Here is a 17820-nt window from a genome sequence, read left to right on the forward strand (position 1 = left end):
CTTTGGCACGGTGAGTGGTGTCTGCCTTCCCACAGTTTGCTTCCCTGACCTGCAGCCCTCCTCCTGGTACCCCTGGACAAACTGGAGCTCAGGGAGCATCGGAGTAGGGGTTCCTCTTCCCTCCCCTGCCCTGCGCCAGGGTCACTCTCCCTGGGGGCCTGGTCAGAGGCCTCCACCCCATACCCTCAGACTTCTCTAGGGAACCCTCATCCCACTTGGCAGTCACATTTCCTGCTGGGGTGAAGGTGTGAGTCTAAGGTAGCAAAACTGGTTTACTGTCTTATATACTGGGTCATTGTTAGAGGTTCTGATTGTGTGAGGAATAACCGCTCATCGCTGGACTTTAGGAAAACAATAAAGCAAGCATAAACATCAAAAGGAGAAAACATCAAGTAATCTCCAGAGGAGTCTTGCTTATTCACAGGCTTTTGGGTTCCCTCTAGACCCAGGGGCACACTTTGCAGAATTCGAGTAGGGGGTAGGAAGCCCCTCTATGGACATCCCCGTTTTGCAACCTCCCAGGACCCTAGAGGGCTCAAAAGAAGGCATCTCAGAGACAGGTGCTCAGCAGCCCTCCCCAGTTCTCTGACCTGCCCCCCCACTTCCAGCTCTGTGGACAGTGGTAGAGGCCCTTCCGGACCACGCTCCCTCGGCTCCCCCAAGCTCAGCGCGTTCTGCGTGGGCGGCCTCAGTTTCCCCTTCTGCAGAATGGGCGGGAAGCTCAGCCTCCGCGCCCTGGGGGCCCTGCGGGGGCGGGGCAGAGGGCTCCGAGGGCGGCCGGAAGGGGTGTGAGTGCGGGGGCGGGCCCCGGGCCGCCCCGCCCCTGGGAGGGAGCCCGGGGCGCAGCATCCTGGCGCGGGCCGCCGCCACTGCCGTCGGGGAAGGTTCCAGCGCGGTCCTGGCCTCGCGCGGCGCCCGTCGGGGCCCGAGCCCCCCGCGCCCCGCTTAGTAGCCCCGCGGAGAGGCGCCCCCGACTGTGTCGACGGCGCAGACTGCCAGGGGGGCGGCATGGAGGAGGTGGAGGCGCACCTGCTCCCGGCCGCCGACGTGCTGCGCCGCTTCTCGGTGACTGCCGAGGGCGGCCTGAGCCCGGAGCAGGTGATCGGCGCGCGGGAGCGCTACGGCCCTAACGGTGAGAACGCGGGCCACGCGGGGGCAGCCGGGGCCGCGTGCGCCGCGGACTCCGTATCGCCCCCAGCACCGCGGCTGCGGAGCGGTCCACTCCCCTCCCAGCCATCAGCCCCCGCGGGTGGGCGGGCAGGCAGGAAGCGAGGGCTCAGGAAACCTCTGCAGATGCCCTTGGGGCTCCCGGCGGGGCTGCGCGGTACCTTCGCAGGGGAAGGCGGGGGTGCGGGTTCCGGGTTCGGAGACCGGACGCCTGGCTCCCCTGCCCCGATCTCCTCCCTCCGGGCCCAGGGACCCGTGCGGTCCTTCCGGGCTTCCCACCTGCACCCGCGTCCCAGTCCACTCCTGCAGGCCCTCGCCCACCCCCATCGGCGCTCAGCGCTTCATCCCCGCGCCGCCGCAGTCCGCCGGAGTCGTGCAGGTGCACACACCGGGGTCGGCCGGCGAGGGACCAGCCGGGGACTCTGAGGCCCAGCCTCCCAGCTGACCCTGCGGGTCTCCCCCGAGGGCACAGTAAAACGCCCAGAAGGTACAGCTTGTCAGCTGGCAGGCTTGGTGACCCCACCCCCCAGGTCTTCCTCTTTCTGCAACCCCAGGCGGATGTGGCTGGTGGAGTCGGTGGGGGCTTTGAACTGCTGAGGCGGGAGACCCACCTCCTTGGGGGTGGCGGGTTCAAGGCCTCACTCAGGGAGTTGCCTGGGGAGGCCTTTCCTTCCTGGGTGACCTGGAGCCACGCCTGCCCATCTCTGGGCAAGGAGGGAGCCTTCATGCTGTTGCTGTTTGGGAGGAAAAGGTATCCTTCTTCCTCATGTTCAAAGGCGTGTGAGATTCTCCACCTGCCAAAAAGCACGGCAAGTGCCAGTACTGTCCAGATATGACCCAGAGATGGTAGAAGATGTAGAGGTCCCTCCCCAGGTGGCTTGCAGGCCGGATTTGCCACCCCTTTGGTCCACCCCCAGGGCACGGGGCAGAGTGTTAGGGGTCCAGAGAGAAATACCGCCTCGATCCCCAGAGTGCGGCCTGGACCCACGCCCTTTCAGAACTTGGGGCCTCACCCTTTCAGGGTTCCCCGCCAGCCAGAAGGAAGGTTCTCTGGCCTGTGTGTCTCACTGCTCAGGGCTGGCTTGAAAATTACGAAGAGCTGTCAGAAAGGGAGCTTTGGGTTTTGTATTGGTTTATGACAACCACCTCTTATATAAATATTATCTTTCTGGAGCAGAAATCCTTTTTCGAAAAAATTAGTTGCTATATTTAGTTGAGCTGTGGGCGGAACTAGGGAGATAAATATTATTTAATATCCCCTACTAGTGACTTGGCAGGGAGGGTGGGTGTCCTCGCTGCAGGAGCGCAGGGCATCAGGGCTGGTCCCCCAGCCCATGGGTGGGGCTGGGGGTCGGGGCAGCAGGTCTGGGGTTCCACCGCCTCCTCTGTGCTGCTGTGGCCTCCAGCTTGGGAGTCCCGATTCCCAAGGGAAGCTGGAGATCCAGCCCTTGGTTCTGACTCCAGAATCACACAGTTGTTGCCCTGTATTACCCTGGCCAACACCCTTCTCCTTTCTGGCCCCCATGTCTTCATGAGGAGGGGAAGCTGGCTGGGAAGGAGGGAGCCTCTAGTTCCCCCCATGTTGTTTTGTCTAGGTGAGAGGATTTGGGGGTGCCCTGGTGGCTGAGCATCTGTGTGGGGTGATGAGTAAGGATGTTGGTGCAGTGTGTAGGTCCAGAGAGGTGGATGTGCATCTTGGGGAGGGTGGTAGGAAGAGTTAGGGGGCCGTTCCTGGGCTCCTCTGGTTCCTCTGTGCTTCGATGGTAGTAAAAATGAAGGCTCATGTTCACTGACTACCCATTGGTACTACGTGCCAGACGTTGGTCTTATAGCACTTTTCACCTCTTGTCTCATTCCTTCCCTGAAACAACTCTATGAAAACAACTGTTGTCATCCCCATTTTACAGAGGAGGTAACTGAGGCACCAGGAGCTTAGACAGCTTACCCAAGGTCACACAGTAAGTGGTAGAGCTGGTACTGGGTGCCTGCCCCTCTCTGGGCCTCAGTTCCCCTGTCTGTTCAAGGGGGTCATCGGTTCTGCAGACTCTGGGACCCTGGTGTTGGGGCCTGTGCTAGGAGCTGGGGTCAGCTAGACAGGAGCTAGTACAGCCTTGCCCCCGGCCCCCGCGGGGCCCCCAAGGGCTTTTTCCTCGGGGAGCATTCCAGGGCTCTGGAAGTCATCAGGTGAGGAGAAGGGAGCCGGCTGCCCCTTCCTGCCTCATTCTCCCCCAGCCGAGCCCCGGCCTGAGGAGGAGGCGTGGGTGTCCCGCGGTCTCTACCCACGCAGCCTCTGGGGTGAGGCTGACAGGGTTTTGAGCCCTAGCTCTGCCCTTTCATAGCTGTGCGATCCTGGATAAACCGCTTTGCCTCTCGGTGCCCCTATTTGCTCATCATAAGTGAGGCTACAATAGGACCCGTGCCAGACATTTGTGAGTGTCTGCGTACACCAAGCCATCCCTTCTTGCGGCAGGAGGAGCTGGGCCTGGCTCTGGGCCAGAAACGGGGTGGGGGGTGAGGGGGCGGGACCTGCAGGTGGAGGGAACACCCCAGGGACCAGTGTCCTCCCCCACCCCAGGAGTCTGTGCACCTGCAAGGTCGTTAGGCTGGAAACCACAAGGAAGTCATTTGCTTAAGTCTTGAAGTTCACAAGTGCTGCCAGCACAGGAAGAGGGGAAGCAGGGGCTGGGGATCCTCCCTCCCTGCTCCTCAGAGCTGGGGGAGGGGCCTCAGTCAGTGAGTGTACTGGGAGTCGCACCTCCCTGCCCCACATCTGTCCCAACCCCAGCAGGTAGCCATGTCCGCTGAGGCCCCAACAGGGCAGTAAGTGGGAGGCTTCTGGCCTCTTGTGAGCCACCTTTCTCTGCAGACGCCGGAGGTGCCCAGGACTCAGCTTTCTCGGAGGGGCCTTTCTACATCCCTTCAACTTATTTTTTTGAGTAAAAACGTGCACACAGTACCGCATTCAAAAGGTACAAAAGGTATATAGTAAATTCTCCCCAGCCCTGTCCCCAATCACCCATCCCCAGCCACCCCAGTGTCTCCTGCCCAAGTGTGCGCACACACTTCTGGGTCTGTGATTGGTGACCTTTTTTACATGAAAGCGAGTGGCTTTTGAGGGCTGTTTTGCCCCTGCTTTCCATGTGACATCGTCACTCTTGCAGATGGTTCCACGTGGAGCATCCTTGGGCTTCCTGGTGTCCACTCAGAGTTTCATCATGTGGCTGTTCCAGCATTTCTTCACCCGAGCTTTTGATGGGCTCTGGGGTTGTTCGAAGCCTCTGTTATCACACACACGTTATAAGGCACATCCTTGTCCCCGTGTCATTTCACACACTGTGAATATCTCCAAAGGATAAATTCCTGGAGGGGGCATTGCCGGGTCAAAGGGCGTGTGTATTGTAAAATTTGACCGCTGTTGCTAAATTGTTCTCCTAAAAGTTGCACCCGTTGGCCTGCCCATTTCCCCACCACCTCACCAGCACGCTGTGTTATTGGACGCCAATCTCATAGACGAGTGGCCTCTCATAGTCTTACTTTGCCTTTCTCTGTTTGCCAGTCACGTTGGGCACTTTTCCGTGTATGCAGGAGCCATCTGATCTCCTCAGGTCCCTGAATGGGCTGCCTGTCACCCCTGCTGGACGGGAGCCTAGGCAGGAGGCAGGACTGGGTTGGGGGTGTCCTCCCAAGCGGGCGGGCCAACACCTAAGCCGCCCCCACCCCAGAGCCCACTGATGTGGGAGTCGGGAGAGGTCCCAGGAAGTCTCTGCGGGGGAGGGGCAGTGTCTCTGTTTAGGGGAGCTGGGGGAGGGGCTGTGACAGGGGCTGGAGCCTGCCTTCCTGGGCCTCAGCCTGCCCGTCTGTACAGTGGGTACCAGAGCTCCAGGGGGGCCAGGTGGGAGGGAGAGTCTGGATTTAGATTCCTGCCGGTGGGGTCCCTGCTGTGACCTTATCTCCTGCCCTCAGCCCAGGTCCCCGCTTCCTTGGCCCCAGTGTTGTCAGCGGGGCAGAGACAGGCCCCTGAGATCCCCCAAGGGCCTTGCAAATGTGAACTGACTCGGATCTGAGGCGGGTATTTCAGGCTTCACCCCAGTTCTCACACCCTTGGTGGGCAGCCTTGGTGCCCCCTCTCAGGAACAGCACCAGCCCTGCCCCTGCAGAACCCCGAGCCCTTGCACCAGGAGCTCCCCGAGGCAGGGCTGGGTCTGCTCCTCACAGCACTGAGGGCGCCCAGCAAACACTTTGCCTCCGGGCCTGGTCGGCCAGGAAGGCTGCACCAGGGCAGAGGTTATCCACTCCAGGTGGGGCCTGGAGATGGTGGCAGCCCAGGTGGGCGGGGTGGGGTCTGCGAGCCAAGGTCTGTCCCTGACTTTGTGAGTGAGGATTTAATTGCTCTGTAAATTTACCTTTGAGGAAGACCTTGGGGAGCACTTGCCTCTCCCAACTGGAACCAGCACTTAGAAGCCGAAATACCAGTTTCCAGTGTTGTGAGAAGGAAGGAGTCGAGGGGGGATTAGGGGAGCAGGTGGTGTGTGGAGCCTGGGGGCAGCCCGGGCCCTGCACCCCACTTCTCCTGGGCTCTGGGCTGTGGGCCCGGGGTCCAGGGCTGAACCATGGGGCAATCGAATAAACAATTCAGTGAGGCTCTGTGTGGACCCAGGGGTGACTCAGCCCCTGGGGGTGCCCCCGGGGCAGGAAGCAGAAGGCAACACTGGTGGCCCGTGAGAGCAGAGCTTTTCTGGGAAGCCTTCCTGGAGGTTCAGATGAGGAAATGGGGAGGTACCCTGAACAGAAAAAATGGTAAAACAAAATCTTGGAGTGGGGAAAGCTTTAGCAAAACCAGGGGACGTGGTAGCAATCCTGAGGCATCTCACTTGGCTGGCAGAGAGAGGGACGGACGTCTAAGATACGAGAGTGATTCTGGAAGGGTGGGTTGGGGCAAATCCAGGAAGACCTTGAAGGCCCTGTTAAGGTTGGTCTTTATCCTATAGGTCTAGGAGAGCCACTGAAGGTCTGTGAGCAGGGCAGGGTCATTCATTCATTCACAGAGTTTTATTGAGCACCTACTGTGTGCCAGGCACTGTCCCAGGTGCTAGGGACACTGGAGCTTCCGTCCTCTTAACTGTTGTTATGGCTGATGTTTACTGAGCATTCACCATGTGCTATGCATTAGTCTAAGTTCTTCCTACATATTATATCATTTCATCTTCACAGCAACCTGATGAGGTAGTTACTATTATTATCCCCATTTTCCAGGTGAGGAAACTGAGGCACAGCCAGGGTTAAAGTGACTTGCCTGTGGCCACAGAACTACCAAGATACAGGATTTGAACTCCAGCCCTCTGGACCAGGCTCTCTGCTCTAAGCTGCAGAGTTTCTCTAATCACATCCCAGGCCCTTCCAGGCCAGCTCCGCATCGGGCATCGGTGGACATGGGCTGGTTCAGTTTGGCAACAGTGACCCAGAGCAGGATTCGGCCAGGAGAAGCCACCATGTGAGAGATCCAGACAAGAATAGTGGGGGCTCATATGCCCCCAGGCTGGCCCAGCTGGGGTCTGGGAGGGGCAGCACCTCCTGTTACTGACTTGGCCCGTGCAGCCTGGCAGATGGCACCAAGAGGTGGGCAGGGCCATGGCATTCTCCTCACTTAACAAATGGGGCATCTGGTGCTGCTGAGGGCCCAATGCCATCATTTCAAGGGGAACTGGCTCAGCCCTACCAAATGCAGCCTGGAGATGTCAAGGGGGAACCAGCATCTTCCAGGGATGCCTGGGAAGGGGAGGAGGTGCTCTCCTAGCCCCTGGATCCCCCACCATGGCCCTGGAACTAATTCACGTGAGGGGAGAACTGGGTTGTTCAGAGTCTTGGCAGGATTGGAGTTTGCTGCAGATCAGGCATAAGCAGAGACGGTCTAGTAACCCCCAAAACACCACTTGTTTTGTGAGGAAGAGCCTCTGGGCTGGCATGATTGATGGCTGATGGCTCTTGATGGGATGAGGGCATCCAGCCCAACAATCAGGATATGGGATATTACTTTCTTTCAGGTGACCGTGGCTGGGGGGAGACAGGGGGACCACTGGGGTGGGAAAGCAGGACAGCCTAGGCATGAGTGCAGGAGGTCCAGAGCAGGGGTTTGAGCTCAAAACGCTTCCCTGCCACTTCCCAGCTGTGTGACCGTGAGCTAGTCACTCAACCTCTCTGTACTTCTACTCTGTAAAATGGGAATGATAAATGTATCCTCCTTCCCGGGTTATTTGAGAATCACAAGAGAGTAATGCACATGAGGAAGTGATTATTCTGTCTGTGGAGCACCTTCTCACGTGCTGGGCACACAATGCCCCCCTGTTTATCTCCGGAGATGAAGTAGGTAAAGCACCTGGCACACTGCTCGGTATATAGTAGGTGCTCAATAAATGTGGCTTAGTAATATTAATGATACTAATGCTGATCCTCACAGCAGCCCGTCTGGGCGGGGGTGGGTACTCTGTCTTCCAAATGAGGCTCAGGGCCCCACAGGGAGCCAACTACTCAGGCATGACTGGAAGCACGTGCATGACATGAGCAGGGATGGCCCTCGCTCAGGGATGGGCAGGGCATCTGTGGTGACCTCATGGCTGGCTGAGCCTCCCCCAGGGGCAGCGGATGGGGGTGAAAGGGGAGCCTTGCGGTAGAGGCCAGGTCTGGGGAGAAGGGGGCATCGGTCAGGATAGGCTAGGTTATGTTGCAGTAACAACCCCCAGATCTCAGTGGCTTGAAACAATCCAGGTCATTTCTTGCTCGCACTGTATATATGTACCTCAGTGCAGCACATCTGGGGGCTCGGTGTCTCCCGACTCTGTGACTCAGGTTCACAAAGCAGATACCATTGCACAGGTGCTGGTCTGCTGTAGCAGAGGGTCAAAGAACTCCAGACTGTGCTGTCCAATAGGGCAACCACTAACCTTGTGTGGCTGATTGAGTTTAAACGAATAAAAAGTAAGTATAATTTAAAATGTAAGGAATTCCCTGGTGGTCCAGTGGTTAGAACTCTGTGCTTCTGCTGCTGGGGGCCTGGGTTCAATCCCTGGTCAGAGAACTAAGATCCTGCAATCCGCAAGGTGTGGCAATAAATAAATAAGTAAATAAAATGTAGCTACTTAGTCACACTAGCTACATTCCCAGTGCTTAGTAGCCACATGTGGCTGGTGGCTACCGTATCAGACAGTGCAGCTATAGGACTCTTCCATCATCACAGAAATTTCCATCGGACAGCGCCCTTCTCCAGCAGTTCAACATTCCAGCCCGAATATACATCGTTCTTTTTGCAACTCGCACAGGAAGCTGGGACGTGCAGTCCTACTGTGTGCCCACAAGGTGGGGAGAACAAGAAGTATTTGGGGAGCAGCGTGATGACCAGCACCAAGAGTGGACGCTGGATCGAGCTGTGGGTCCGCAGGAGGGGAGATCCCTTCTGGGGGTGGAAGGGGAGAGAAAGGAGAACTGGTGAGCCCTGCAGGCAGAGGGCAGCTTGCAGGGGCACTAGGGCTGGTATGTGTGTCCCATAACATGATTTCCTACCCAGAAAAAAAGCACTGAGGAATATGGTAGTCACGGGGCTACATGCCAGAGAGGGAGGGGTCAGGGAGACAGCAGGAGGGATTCGGGTGAGACTTACGGATACACTCTCCCTTAGGTCAGGAACCCTGAAGACACCTGCAGAGGTGAGGGCTTGAGGAATCTCCTGGGTCGAGCATGGCAGAAGCAGACTGACGTGTGCCATGAGGCAGGGGCATGGCTGAGATGACCTCTAAAGGACCCTGCTCCATTGGAGAATTGGCCCAGAAACCAGGCCTGGCCCTCTCCCCGCCTTTCCTGTTCGCCTCAGCTAAATAGATCAGAAGGAAAAAGTCTGTTTGATTTTAATCTCGATGCAGGACACTGGAGATTACATTTTCCACGGAAAATGTCAGTCATTGCCTAAAATAGGACTTTGGAGAAAATGCTAGAAAGTGTATTTTTAGGTTACATATTTCCCTCCTGGATTCCTGCAGCCCAGTGGGCTGCTTATTACTCCCCATGGTTCAGCTGCCAGGTGCAGACCGCAGACCTTCGAAACAGATGGTCAGGGGAGAGGTGCCATGGGAAAAAATGCTGGCAGGTGCTCGAGCCGAAAGCAGGTGGACAGAGGCAAGGACCCATGTCAGGGAGGAGGAGAGAGGGGGAGCCAGCCTGGGGTGGGGCTCGGATTCTGCATGCTAACAAGCTCCTGAGCGACCCGGGGTGGGGCTGGGGGTGTAGACAAGAGGAGGCAAGGCTCAGTTAGGCTTGATCTGGGAGGGGCCTCAGACAGCCGTGGGCAGGTCCCGAGCTCGGCAGGAGGAAGGAGAAGCCCGTCCAGGACCCCTTTCCACAGACCCACAGATAGCCTCGCTGGCTGTGTGACCTTGTTCAAGCCACGAATCCACTCTGGACCTCGCTCTTGCACCTGCGAAACAGGGTCGGAATTCCCACCTGCCTCCCCTTTAGGCTGTTGGGAAGATTCCAAGACTTCAGGTACTGGGGCGGCCAGCTCCACCTGTAACATAGGTGCTTCGGGAAACAGGAGATAAAAGTGGAGCCCGTAAAGTGACAGCAGGTCCTGGTGGTGTTTGGAAACGTGGTTCTTCAAAATGTTCTGTGGTCTGGGCCTGGGCATGCGGGCTGGGTCCTAACTGAGCTTGCCTGGAGCGGAGGGCCTGGGAGGGGACAAGCTGAGACTCAACCTCTAGGAACTGAACTGCGGTGGGTTTCTCAGTGCCCGGGATGCTGGCTGCTGGGGTCGTGCTCAGGGGGAGCCTGGGATGGGGTGGGGCTCAGAGGGACAGCGGCGCCGTGGGCCTCGTCCCTGTGGTCCTGGAGTAGCAGGTGTGTCAGAGGTGGCCTGAGCCGATGTTCTCAGTTTGAGGGAGGGGCTGCCATGGGTGAGGGACATTGAACGGGACCAGGTGGGCATCTGAGAAAGAGCAGTGCAGGGAGCTGTGAGAACGGCGGACTCCCTGTGTGACCTCAGGGCTCCCGTCTCTTCTCCAGGCCTCAGTTACCCCTCTGTGCAATGCGGGAGGGTCTAGGAGGCTGCTCCTGGCTCCCGTCCTGTCCCAGGGTGAGCCAGGCCACACCAGGCCTTCCTCAACCAGAGTGAGGTGAGGGTGGGGGGTGGAAGCATCTGGGCTCAAACCATCCATTCTGTGATCTCAGAGAACTGGGGTGACGTGTCCTGCCCATCGTGGAGGTCCCGGTGGGTACATGGGGAGGGGCTGCTCAGACTCCACTCTATAACCCAGTCATTTCTTGTCTCCGCATGGCTCCCGTGGCTGCCTGGATCCTGCAGAGCTCCCGACCGAGGAAGGTGAGCCTTGGGCCAGGGCGGCCTGTGAGGTCACCAGACGCCATCGTGGGCCATTCACTGTCAGGCCGTGTCCTCCCCCACCCCCAGCCCGGCTGGGGCCTTGCTGAGCAGGCCCCACCCCCCCACCCACCCCACCGCCCCGGCATTGCCCATCTGTGCCTCTCAGGGCCTCGGGCTCTCCCTCTTCAAATGGGAGGGAGGGAGTGGGCCAGGTGGTCCTGAGGCCGCCCCAGCTCGGCACGGAAGCAGGTCAGTCGGTCAGGGGCCCAGGCCTCACGCGGCACTCCCGTCCCCAGGGAAGTCCCTGTGGGAGCTGGTGCTGGAGCAGTTTGAGGACCTCCTGGTGCGCGTCCTGCTGCTGGCGGCCCTGGTCTCCTTCGTAAGTAGGGCCCCCAGTTCATGGCATCGGGCGGCCCGGGAGGGAGAGCAGGTCAGGGCAGTGCTCAGAGGCCCAGGCTCTGGGCCACAGGGCTGTCCTCTCAGCTGTGGGCACCCCTGGGCCCCTACCTGCCCCCTGCCCTTGCCCAAACCCTCGCGGCCCCCCGCACTGGACTCCCGGCCCCCATCTGTCCCCTGGCTGTCAGAGTGAGCTTGCAAAAGCAGGGGTGTGCCCCCGCCCCTGCTTGCCTTAGCACAGGGTTTCCCGGCATCAGCCCTGCTGCCTTCTTGGACCCGATAATCCTCCGTGGTGGGAGCTGTCCTGTGCACTGTAGAATTTTTAGCAGCATCCCTGGCCCCTGCCCGCCAGAGGCCAGTAGCGCTCCCCGCTTGTAACCGCCAAGCCTACCCGATGTTGCCAAATGTCCCTGGGGGGCGAGATCACCCCGCCGTGAGCCCATTCGGTGACTTGCAGAGCTCCTCAGCCTTCGGGCCTTAACCTCCTGCAGCCTCCTCGCGGATGCTGCTCCTTGTTGCTGTCCCCCGTCCGCCCCGCCCAGACTCCTACTGGGCCTGCAGGGCCATGGGGCCAGAGCGGAGCGGTGGGGAAGGGGAACACCAGTGGCTGAGCAGCAGAGGCCCAGAGACCCAACGGTCATGCAGGGGATGGAGCCCCGAGGGTGCATGTGACTCCTGCTCCAGGCCCCTCCGGCCAGCTGTGTCTGACCCTCCTAGCCACTCACTGTTCCTTGGAAACGGAGGACTCTTAAAAAAAGAAGTCTATCCAGGCAGGCGCCCCAAACAGCTGAGCCAAAAGGATTCTGGTACCCTCTCCACGGAACAGGTGGACACACTGAGGCCTGGAGAGGATGACAGGTCCCACCTGGGCCGAGAGGTGGGAACGGACTTGAACCAGGTCTCGCGCCGCCAGGCCTGGGCTCTGGCTGGAATCATGGTCCTCTGGTCTGTGAACCGTGAACTTGAGCCTGCAGCAGGATCACCTGGGCTGCTCAGAACACAGACTGCTGGGCCCCAGCCCAGAGTTTCTGACTCGGGAGGTCGGGATGGACACCAAGGATTTGCATTGCTAACAAGTTCCCAGGCGCTGCTGCTGCTGCTGCTACTGGCCTGGGCACACCACACCTGCTCCGAGAACCCCCCGGCGACATCTCCTGCTGGCCATTGCACAATGCCCCCCCACCGTCCCTGAAAGTGGGGGGTGCGTGGGACGTGGGCTCTGGTGGTCGCTACTTGTGGGGTCAGGACTTCCAAAGCCAAGGCCTTCTGAGAGCAGACCTCTCTAGGTCCAGGGCTGCCCAGGGGTATTTCCCCCAAAACGGGAGCAGACAGAGACCCAGCACACAAAGGAAATGGCAAGCAGACCCTGGCCCACGGCAGAGCCTAAACTCAGCAGCTTTGACCCCGGCAGGTCCTGGCCTGGTTCGAGGAGGATGAGGAGACCACAACCGCCTTCGTGGAGCCCCTGGTCATCATGCTGATCCTTGTGGCCAACGCGATCGTGGGCGTGTGGCAGGTGGGAGGCTCGGTGGTGGGACTGGGCCCTGGGGTCTCCCAGCTGCTAGGTGTGACCTCCATTTGGTCCTGGAATCCTGCAGGTCCTTCTGCTTCCAGATCCATCCCCAGCCCTAAGGGTGTCACCCCAAGGGGGTGGCCTGCTGGAGCCAGCAGGGACAGACAGCCTTCCCGCCTCTGCAGGAACGCAATGCTGAGAGTGCCATTGAGGCCCTGAAGGAGTATGAGCCTGAGATGGGCAAAGTGATCCGCTCGGACCGCAAGGGCGTGCAGCGCATCCGCGCCCGGGACATCGTCCCCGGAGACATCGTGGAAGTGGCAGGTGCTTTGGGGGCCTCCTCCTTTCACTATGTGACGCCGATGAGCCCATCCTTCTCTTTCTGACTATATATGCAGAGGGGGTAGCTGTTGGATTCCTCTAAATCTCTTTGGCCAAAACCCCATCAGACAGATCAAGGGACTGGACTGTAGGCCAGGGGACAGCTCAGGCCTCTGCCTCCCAGCCCCAGCCTTGGTTTCCGGGAGCCCTCCCGGCTTTCCTGGGAGGTGGCACCCAAAGCCACCCTCAGCCAAGCCATTCTCCCTCCACAGTGGGAGACAAAGTGCCCGCCGACCTCCGTCTCATCGAGATCAAGTCCACCACGCTGAGAGTAGACCAATCCATCCTGACCGGTGAGGCCTGGAGGCCGGAACCAGGGGCGGCTGGGCCAGGGGACAGAGGTGCCTTCACGGGGGGCTTCTCATTTCTGATTCCTCATCCAGGTGAATCTGTGTCTGTGACCAAGCACACGGATGCCATCCCAGACCCCAGAGCCGTGAACCAGGACAAGAAGAACATGCTGTTTTCTGTAAGTGCTTGGGATGCCTGGGGCCTTTGCCTGAACGATGATGATAACGATGATAACATTTAGATTAATCAGCTGAAGCCCCGTGGGAAAGAACCTCATCAGTCATTAAGAATACGTACTGGGCTTCCCTGGTGGCTCAGTGGTTGAGAGTCCGCCTGCCGATGCAGGGGACGTGGGTTCGTGCCCCGGTCCGGGAAGATCCCACATGCCGCGGAGCGGCTGGGCCCGTGAGCCATGGCCGCTGAGCCTGCGCGTCCGCAGCCTGTGCTCCGCAATGGGAGAGGCCACAACAGTGAGAGGCCCGCATACCGCAAAAAAAAAAAAAAAAAAAAAAAAAAAAAGAATACGTACTGGGCTTCCCTGGTGGTGCAGTGGTTGAGAGTCCACCTGCTGATGCAGGGGACGCAGGTTCGTGCCCCGGTCCGGGAGGATCCCACATGCCGCGGAGCGGCTGGGCCCGTGCCAAAATGGTAGAGGATATCAGGAACAGTCCATTTCTCAGATAGGAAAACTGATCCCCAAGGCAAGATTCCAAGCCACCCAGCTCCTCTCAGGGAGAGTGATGGGTTCAGCTCTTGTGGGAGGGATCAGCCCCTGTGGCCTTAGAGGGACTTAACCAGTGATGCTCACAGGCTTCCCACAGAGGCCACAAGGAGGGGTCAGGCCAATTGGCAGTGGCCCTGGGCACTAAGTTATTAAAGTCTCCCCAGAAGTGAACAGAAATGGAGAAAGTGGCATACCCCCACAGCTCTTCTTGAGGAGAGCACCCTGCCTAGGTGCCTGGAAGCTTTGGACAAACTGCCTTGGGTGGGGAGGGGACACCAAGGGGCATGTTCAGGCATTAGAAGCTGTCACTAGGAGCTTTCTAAAGAGGGTGCCCTGGCTAACTGCAGGTCATTTCCTTAGCGGAGGGGCCTGTAAGGGGGGGCAGGAGCTGCATGGCTCAGGGCAGAAGGGACGCTGAGGCTACCAGAACCCACCTTCTCTCCAGCCTCAGCATAGTGCACTTGTCTGAAGGGGACCGAGTTATGAGCCTCCTCAGAGCAGCTGTGTCTCGGGCCTCCGTTGGACCATTTTACAGCCGAGGACACAGAGGCTCAAGGCTGGCCGGCACTTGCACCAGGGCTTGGGGATTTTACTGGGGCCTTGGGAATGGATGGACTTCAGCTCAAATTTTCTGGATTCTTCAGTAAATATTTATCGACTGTTTACCTGAGATCACGGTTAGCCACACTCCTGTGTGGCTGTATTGGTCGTTTATGAGCTGAATTTTGATGGCTTGGTGCTGTGCTGTGCTGGTTGATCATACTGTCAATATCAGCTGATGCTTCCTCTGTGCCAGGCCCCCCTTGCTAGGCACTGGGGATGTGGCACTGAAGCAAGTCCCTGCTTTCATAGCGCTGACACTATCATGGCGATGACAGTAGTGACTCGAGACTACACAGTGGCCTACCTCTGGGAGCGCTAAGCATGGAGAAAAAGGAAGCCAAGGAGGGGAATAAGAGCCCTACCCCCAGCCTGAAGGGATCAGGGGTTCTGGGCCCCAGTTGGGGTGCTAACCAGCCCTTTCCTTATCCCTCCCCCGGCCAGGGCACCAACATTGCATCGGGCAAGGCGATGGGTGTGGCAGTGGCCACGGGCTTGCACACGGAGCTGGGTAAGATCCGGAGTCAGATGGCGGCCATGGTGCCAGAGCGGACGCCCCTGCAGCAGAAGCTGGATGAGTTTGGGCAGCAGCTGTCCCGCGCCATCTCCGTGATCTGCGTGGCCGTGTGGGTCATTAACATCGGTCACTTTGCTGATCCGGCCCACGGCGGCTCCTGGCTCCGAGGCGCTGTCTACTACTTCAAGATCGCCGTGGCCCTGGCGGTGGCCGCCATCCCTGAGGGCCTCCCGGCTGTCATCACTACGTGCTTGGCACTGGGCACACGGCGCATGGCCCGCAAGAACGCCATCGTGCGGAGTCTGCCCTCCGTGGAGACCCTGGGCTGCACCTCGGTCATCTGCTCTGATAAGACGGGCACACTCACCACCAATCAGATGTCGGTCTGCCGGGTGAGTGGCCGCAGCCAGCGTGGGTATTGCTGTGTGACGCCTGGCAGGCCAGGCTCCCTCTCTGGACCACTCCCTGACTCCTTTTTGGCCAGAGGTGGAGGAGAGAACCTGTGTGCTGCCCCGTGGTGGGGAGCAGATCCAGGTTCTCATGGGGCACAGCAGCAAAGCCTGGCTGGACACGCATCCCTAGGACCCGTGCGGCACTCTGTGGGGTCCTGGCAGCCACTGCCCACTTGTGAACCTCAGTTTCCCCATCTGAAGTTTGGGTGTGCAGGCCCTGCCAGGTAACCATAAAGGACACAGGGGAGGGTCAAGTACAGCTTGGGCATCTGATCCAAGCTGGGCCTGGACCCAGGTTCGTTTTTTTCTTCTTTTTCTTTTTTTTTTAAAAGAGATTTATTTATCTATTTATTTTTGGCTGCGTTGGGTCTTGGTTGCTGCGCGCGGGCTCTTCTCTAGTTGTGGCGAGCAGGGGCCACTCTTCGTTGCAGTGCGTGGGCTCCTCGTTTCGGTGGCTCCTCTTGTTGCAGAGCAGGGGCTCTAGGCACGTGGGCTTCAGTATTTGTGGCACGAGGGCTCAGTCATTGTGGCTTGCAGGCTCCAGAGCGCAGGCTCAGTAGTTGTGGCACACAGGCTTAGCTGCTCTGCGGCATGTGGGATCTTCTGGACCAGGGACTGGACCCAGGTTCTATCCTTCACCACCGTGACTCTCGGTGGTCAACGCCTATCACCCAGCTCCAGTGACCTGGGAAGGGCCCAGGCAGGAATTATTCATTCCCTGGCACTAGATCCCAGATCCCGGGCTGCTGCCCACATGCTTCAGGGAGTCTGGCTGAGACTCCAGCAGGTCTCTGGGGTAGAGGAGTGGGTGGCGTGATGGTGAAGCTTTCTGATTTCCCACTGCCTAGGTCCCCCAATCACTCCTCTCCCACCCTGCTCCCATAATCTGCCCACTGGGCCTGGGAAACCCAGGCTCTATATCTGAGACCTTAGTCCCCCACAGAACCCCATCAGGGGCTGCCATGGGGTTGGGGGCACCAGCACGCTTTACTGCCCTGCAGCCCCTGACCTGCTAGAATCCCTAGTAGGACTTCATTTGAACAGTCCTACTAGGGATTCTGAACTAAAGATTTGAAAAACACAGTATAGGGAAGTCATAGGGGCCTTACATACTGGATGATGAGCTAAGGAACTTGACTTCTCAGGGGCTCTGCTGGCTGGAGGGCTGTCCCCAGGGGCAGGGAGAAAAGTACAATGGAAGGACTGTTTATTGAGCACCTGCTGGGTGCCGGGCTGGCCACTGGCTTGGGAATGTGCAACGAGGCAGTTTCCAGGAAGTAAGAATTATCTCCCTGGCAGAGCTGGCTGACAGATGAGGATACGGGCTGCCCTGGGAGAGGTGAGCCCCCTGTCCCTCAGGGGCACAGGTGGGGGCTGGGCCCTGCGGGCAGGAGCTCACTCTCTGGGGACAGGGGTCTGTGCCTCAGGATGCTACGTAGGATTCCTGCCTTGGAGGTCAGGAACTCATTGCCTTGAAGGGCAAGGAGGGGCAGCTGCACTCTGATCCCACTTTCTCCCCGTTACCAGTAGAGAAACTGAGGCTTAGGTGCTCCGCCAGGGGTCACATAGTGAGATGGGCAAGGACCCAGTCTTCCTGTCCCAGCTCAGGGCTCTGTCAAGCTGGCAGCTGCTCCAGAACATTGAAGAATCTGCCATAAATCTCTCATGGGTCTAGAGCAAAAGACAAGCCCGAAGCGGACACACCTGGGCAGGGCCGAGAGGCCCGGCCTCAGCCTGGACGCAGTACTCTTACACTTCACCTCCAAGACCCTGGGGGAGGGAAGGCCGGCGCCTCCTCTGGAGACCCACAGGACACCACCCTGGGGTCAGGCTTGAGTCAGACTGGCTGCCCAGGGAGGAGGGTCTGCCTGAGCACGCCCCTGCGCTCCCCAGATGTTCGTGGTAGCCGAGGCCGAAGCGGGTACCTGCAGTTTGCACGAGTTCACCATCTCCGGCACCACGTATGCCCCGGAGGGCGAAGTGTGAGTGCTCTGTGGGGCTCAGGTGGGCGGGGTTTCCTGGTGGGCGGAGCTATGTAGGACAGCTCTGAGAGCTGTCACTGGCGAGGCCTCTTGGGGGTCAAGGGCCTGGGCATTGCCCAGGGGCTGGGACAAGGGCACCCTACTGACAGCTCTGGCTCCACAGGCGGCTTGGGGGCTGGCCTGTGTGCTGCGGGCAGTTTGACGCGCTGGCGGAGCTGGCGACCATCTGCGCCCTGTGCAATGACTCAGCGCTGGACTACAACGAGGTGGGCCCTGCTCCCCTTCGTGACCTCCCTAGTATCCGGGAGCTCAGAACAGACCTTTCTCCCAGAGTATCAAAGCTCGCGGGAGTGGAGGTCCCTGCCGCTTTGCAGTGCCACACCCCAGGAGCACTGCCGTCCTTGTCCACTCCACACTGCCACCTCTCCTTCTTCCT

At 59.1% G+C, this 17820-nt stretch overlaps 1 protein-coding gene across 2 annotated transcripts in view; it reads left to right on the forward strand.

Annotated features, from left to right (window-relative positions):
• Positions 1–917: 917 nt before the first annotated feature.
• Positions 918–17820, forward strand: part of ATP2A3 (ATPase sarcoplasmic/endoplasmic reticulum Ca2+ transporting 3) — a 33110-nt gene continuing 16207 nt past the window's right edge. For both annotated transcript variants that reach the window (XM_059046680.2, XM_059046676.2), the window contains exons 1-10: positions 918–1132; positions 10511–10528; positions 10825–10907; positions 12336–12440; positions 12623–12761; positions 13031–13111; positions 13202–13287; positions 14878–15342; positions 17296–17384; positions 17548–17650. In XM_059046680.2, coding sequence (XP_058902663.1) covers positions 1009–1132; positions 10511–10528; positions 10825–10907; positions 12336–12440; positions 12623–12761; positions 13031–13111; positions 13202–13287; positions 14878–15342; positions 17296–17384; positions 17548–17650 — 1293 coding nt within the window. In that variant the 5' untranslated portion in view covers positions 918–1008. The remainder of the gene's footprint in view (positions 1133–10510; positions 10529–10824; positions 10908–12335; positions 12441–12622; positions 12762–13030; positions 13112–13201; positions 13288–14877; positions 15343–17295; positions 17385–17547; positions 17651–17820) is intronic.

This window comes from Kogia breviceps, chromosome 19, assembly GCF_026419965.1.
Source record: "Kogia breviceps isolate mKogBre1 chromosome 19, mKogBre1 haplotype 1, whole genome shotgun sequence".
Taxonomy (NCBI): Eukaryota; Metazoa; Chordata; class Mammalia; order Artiodactyla; family Physeteridae; genus Kogia; species Kogia breviceps.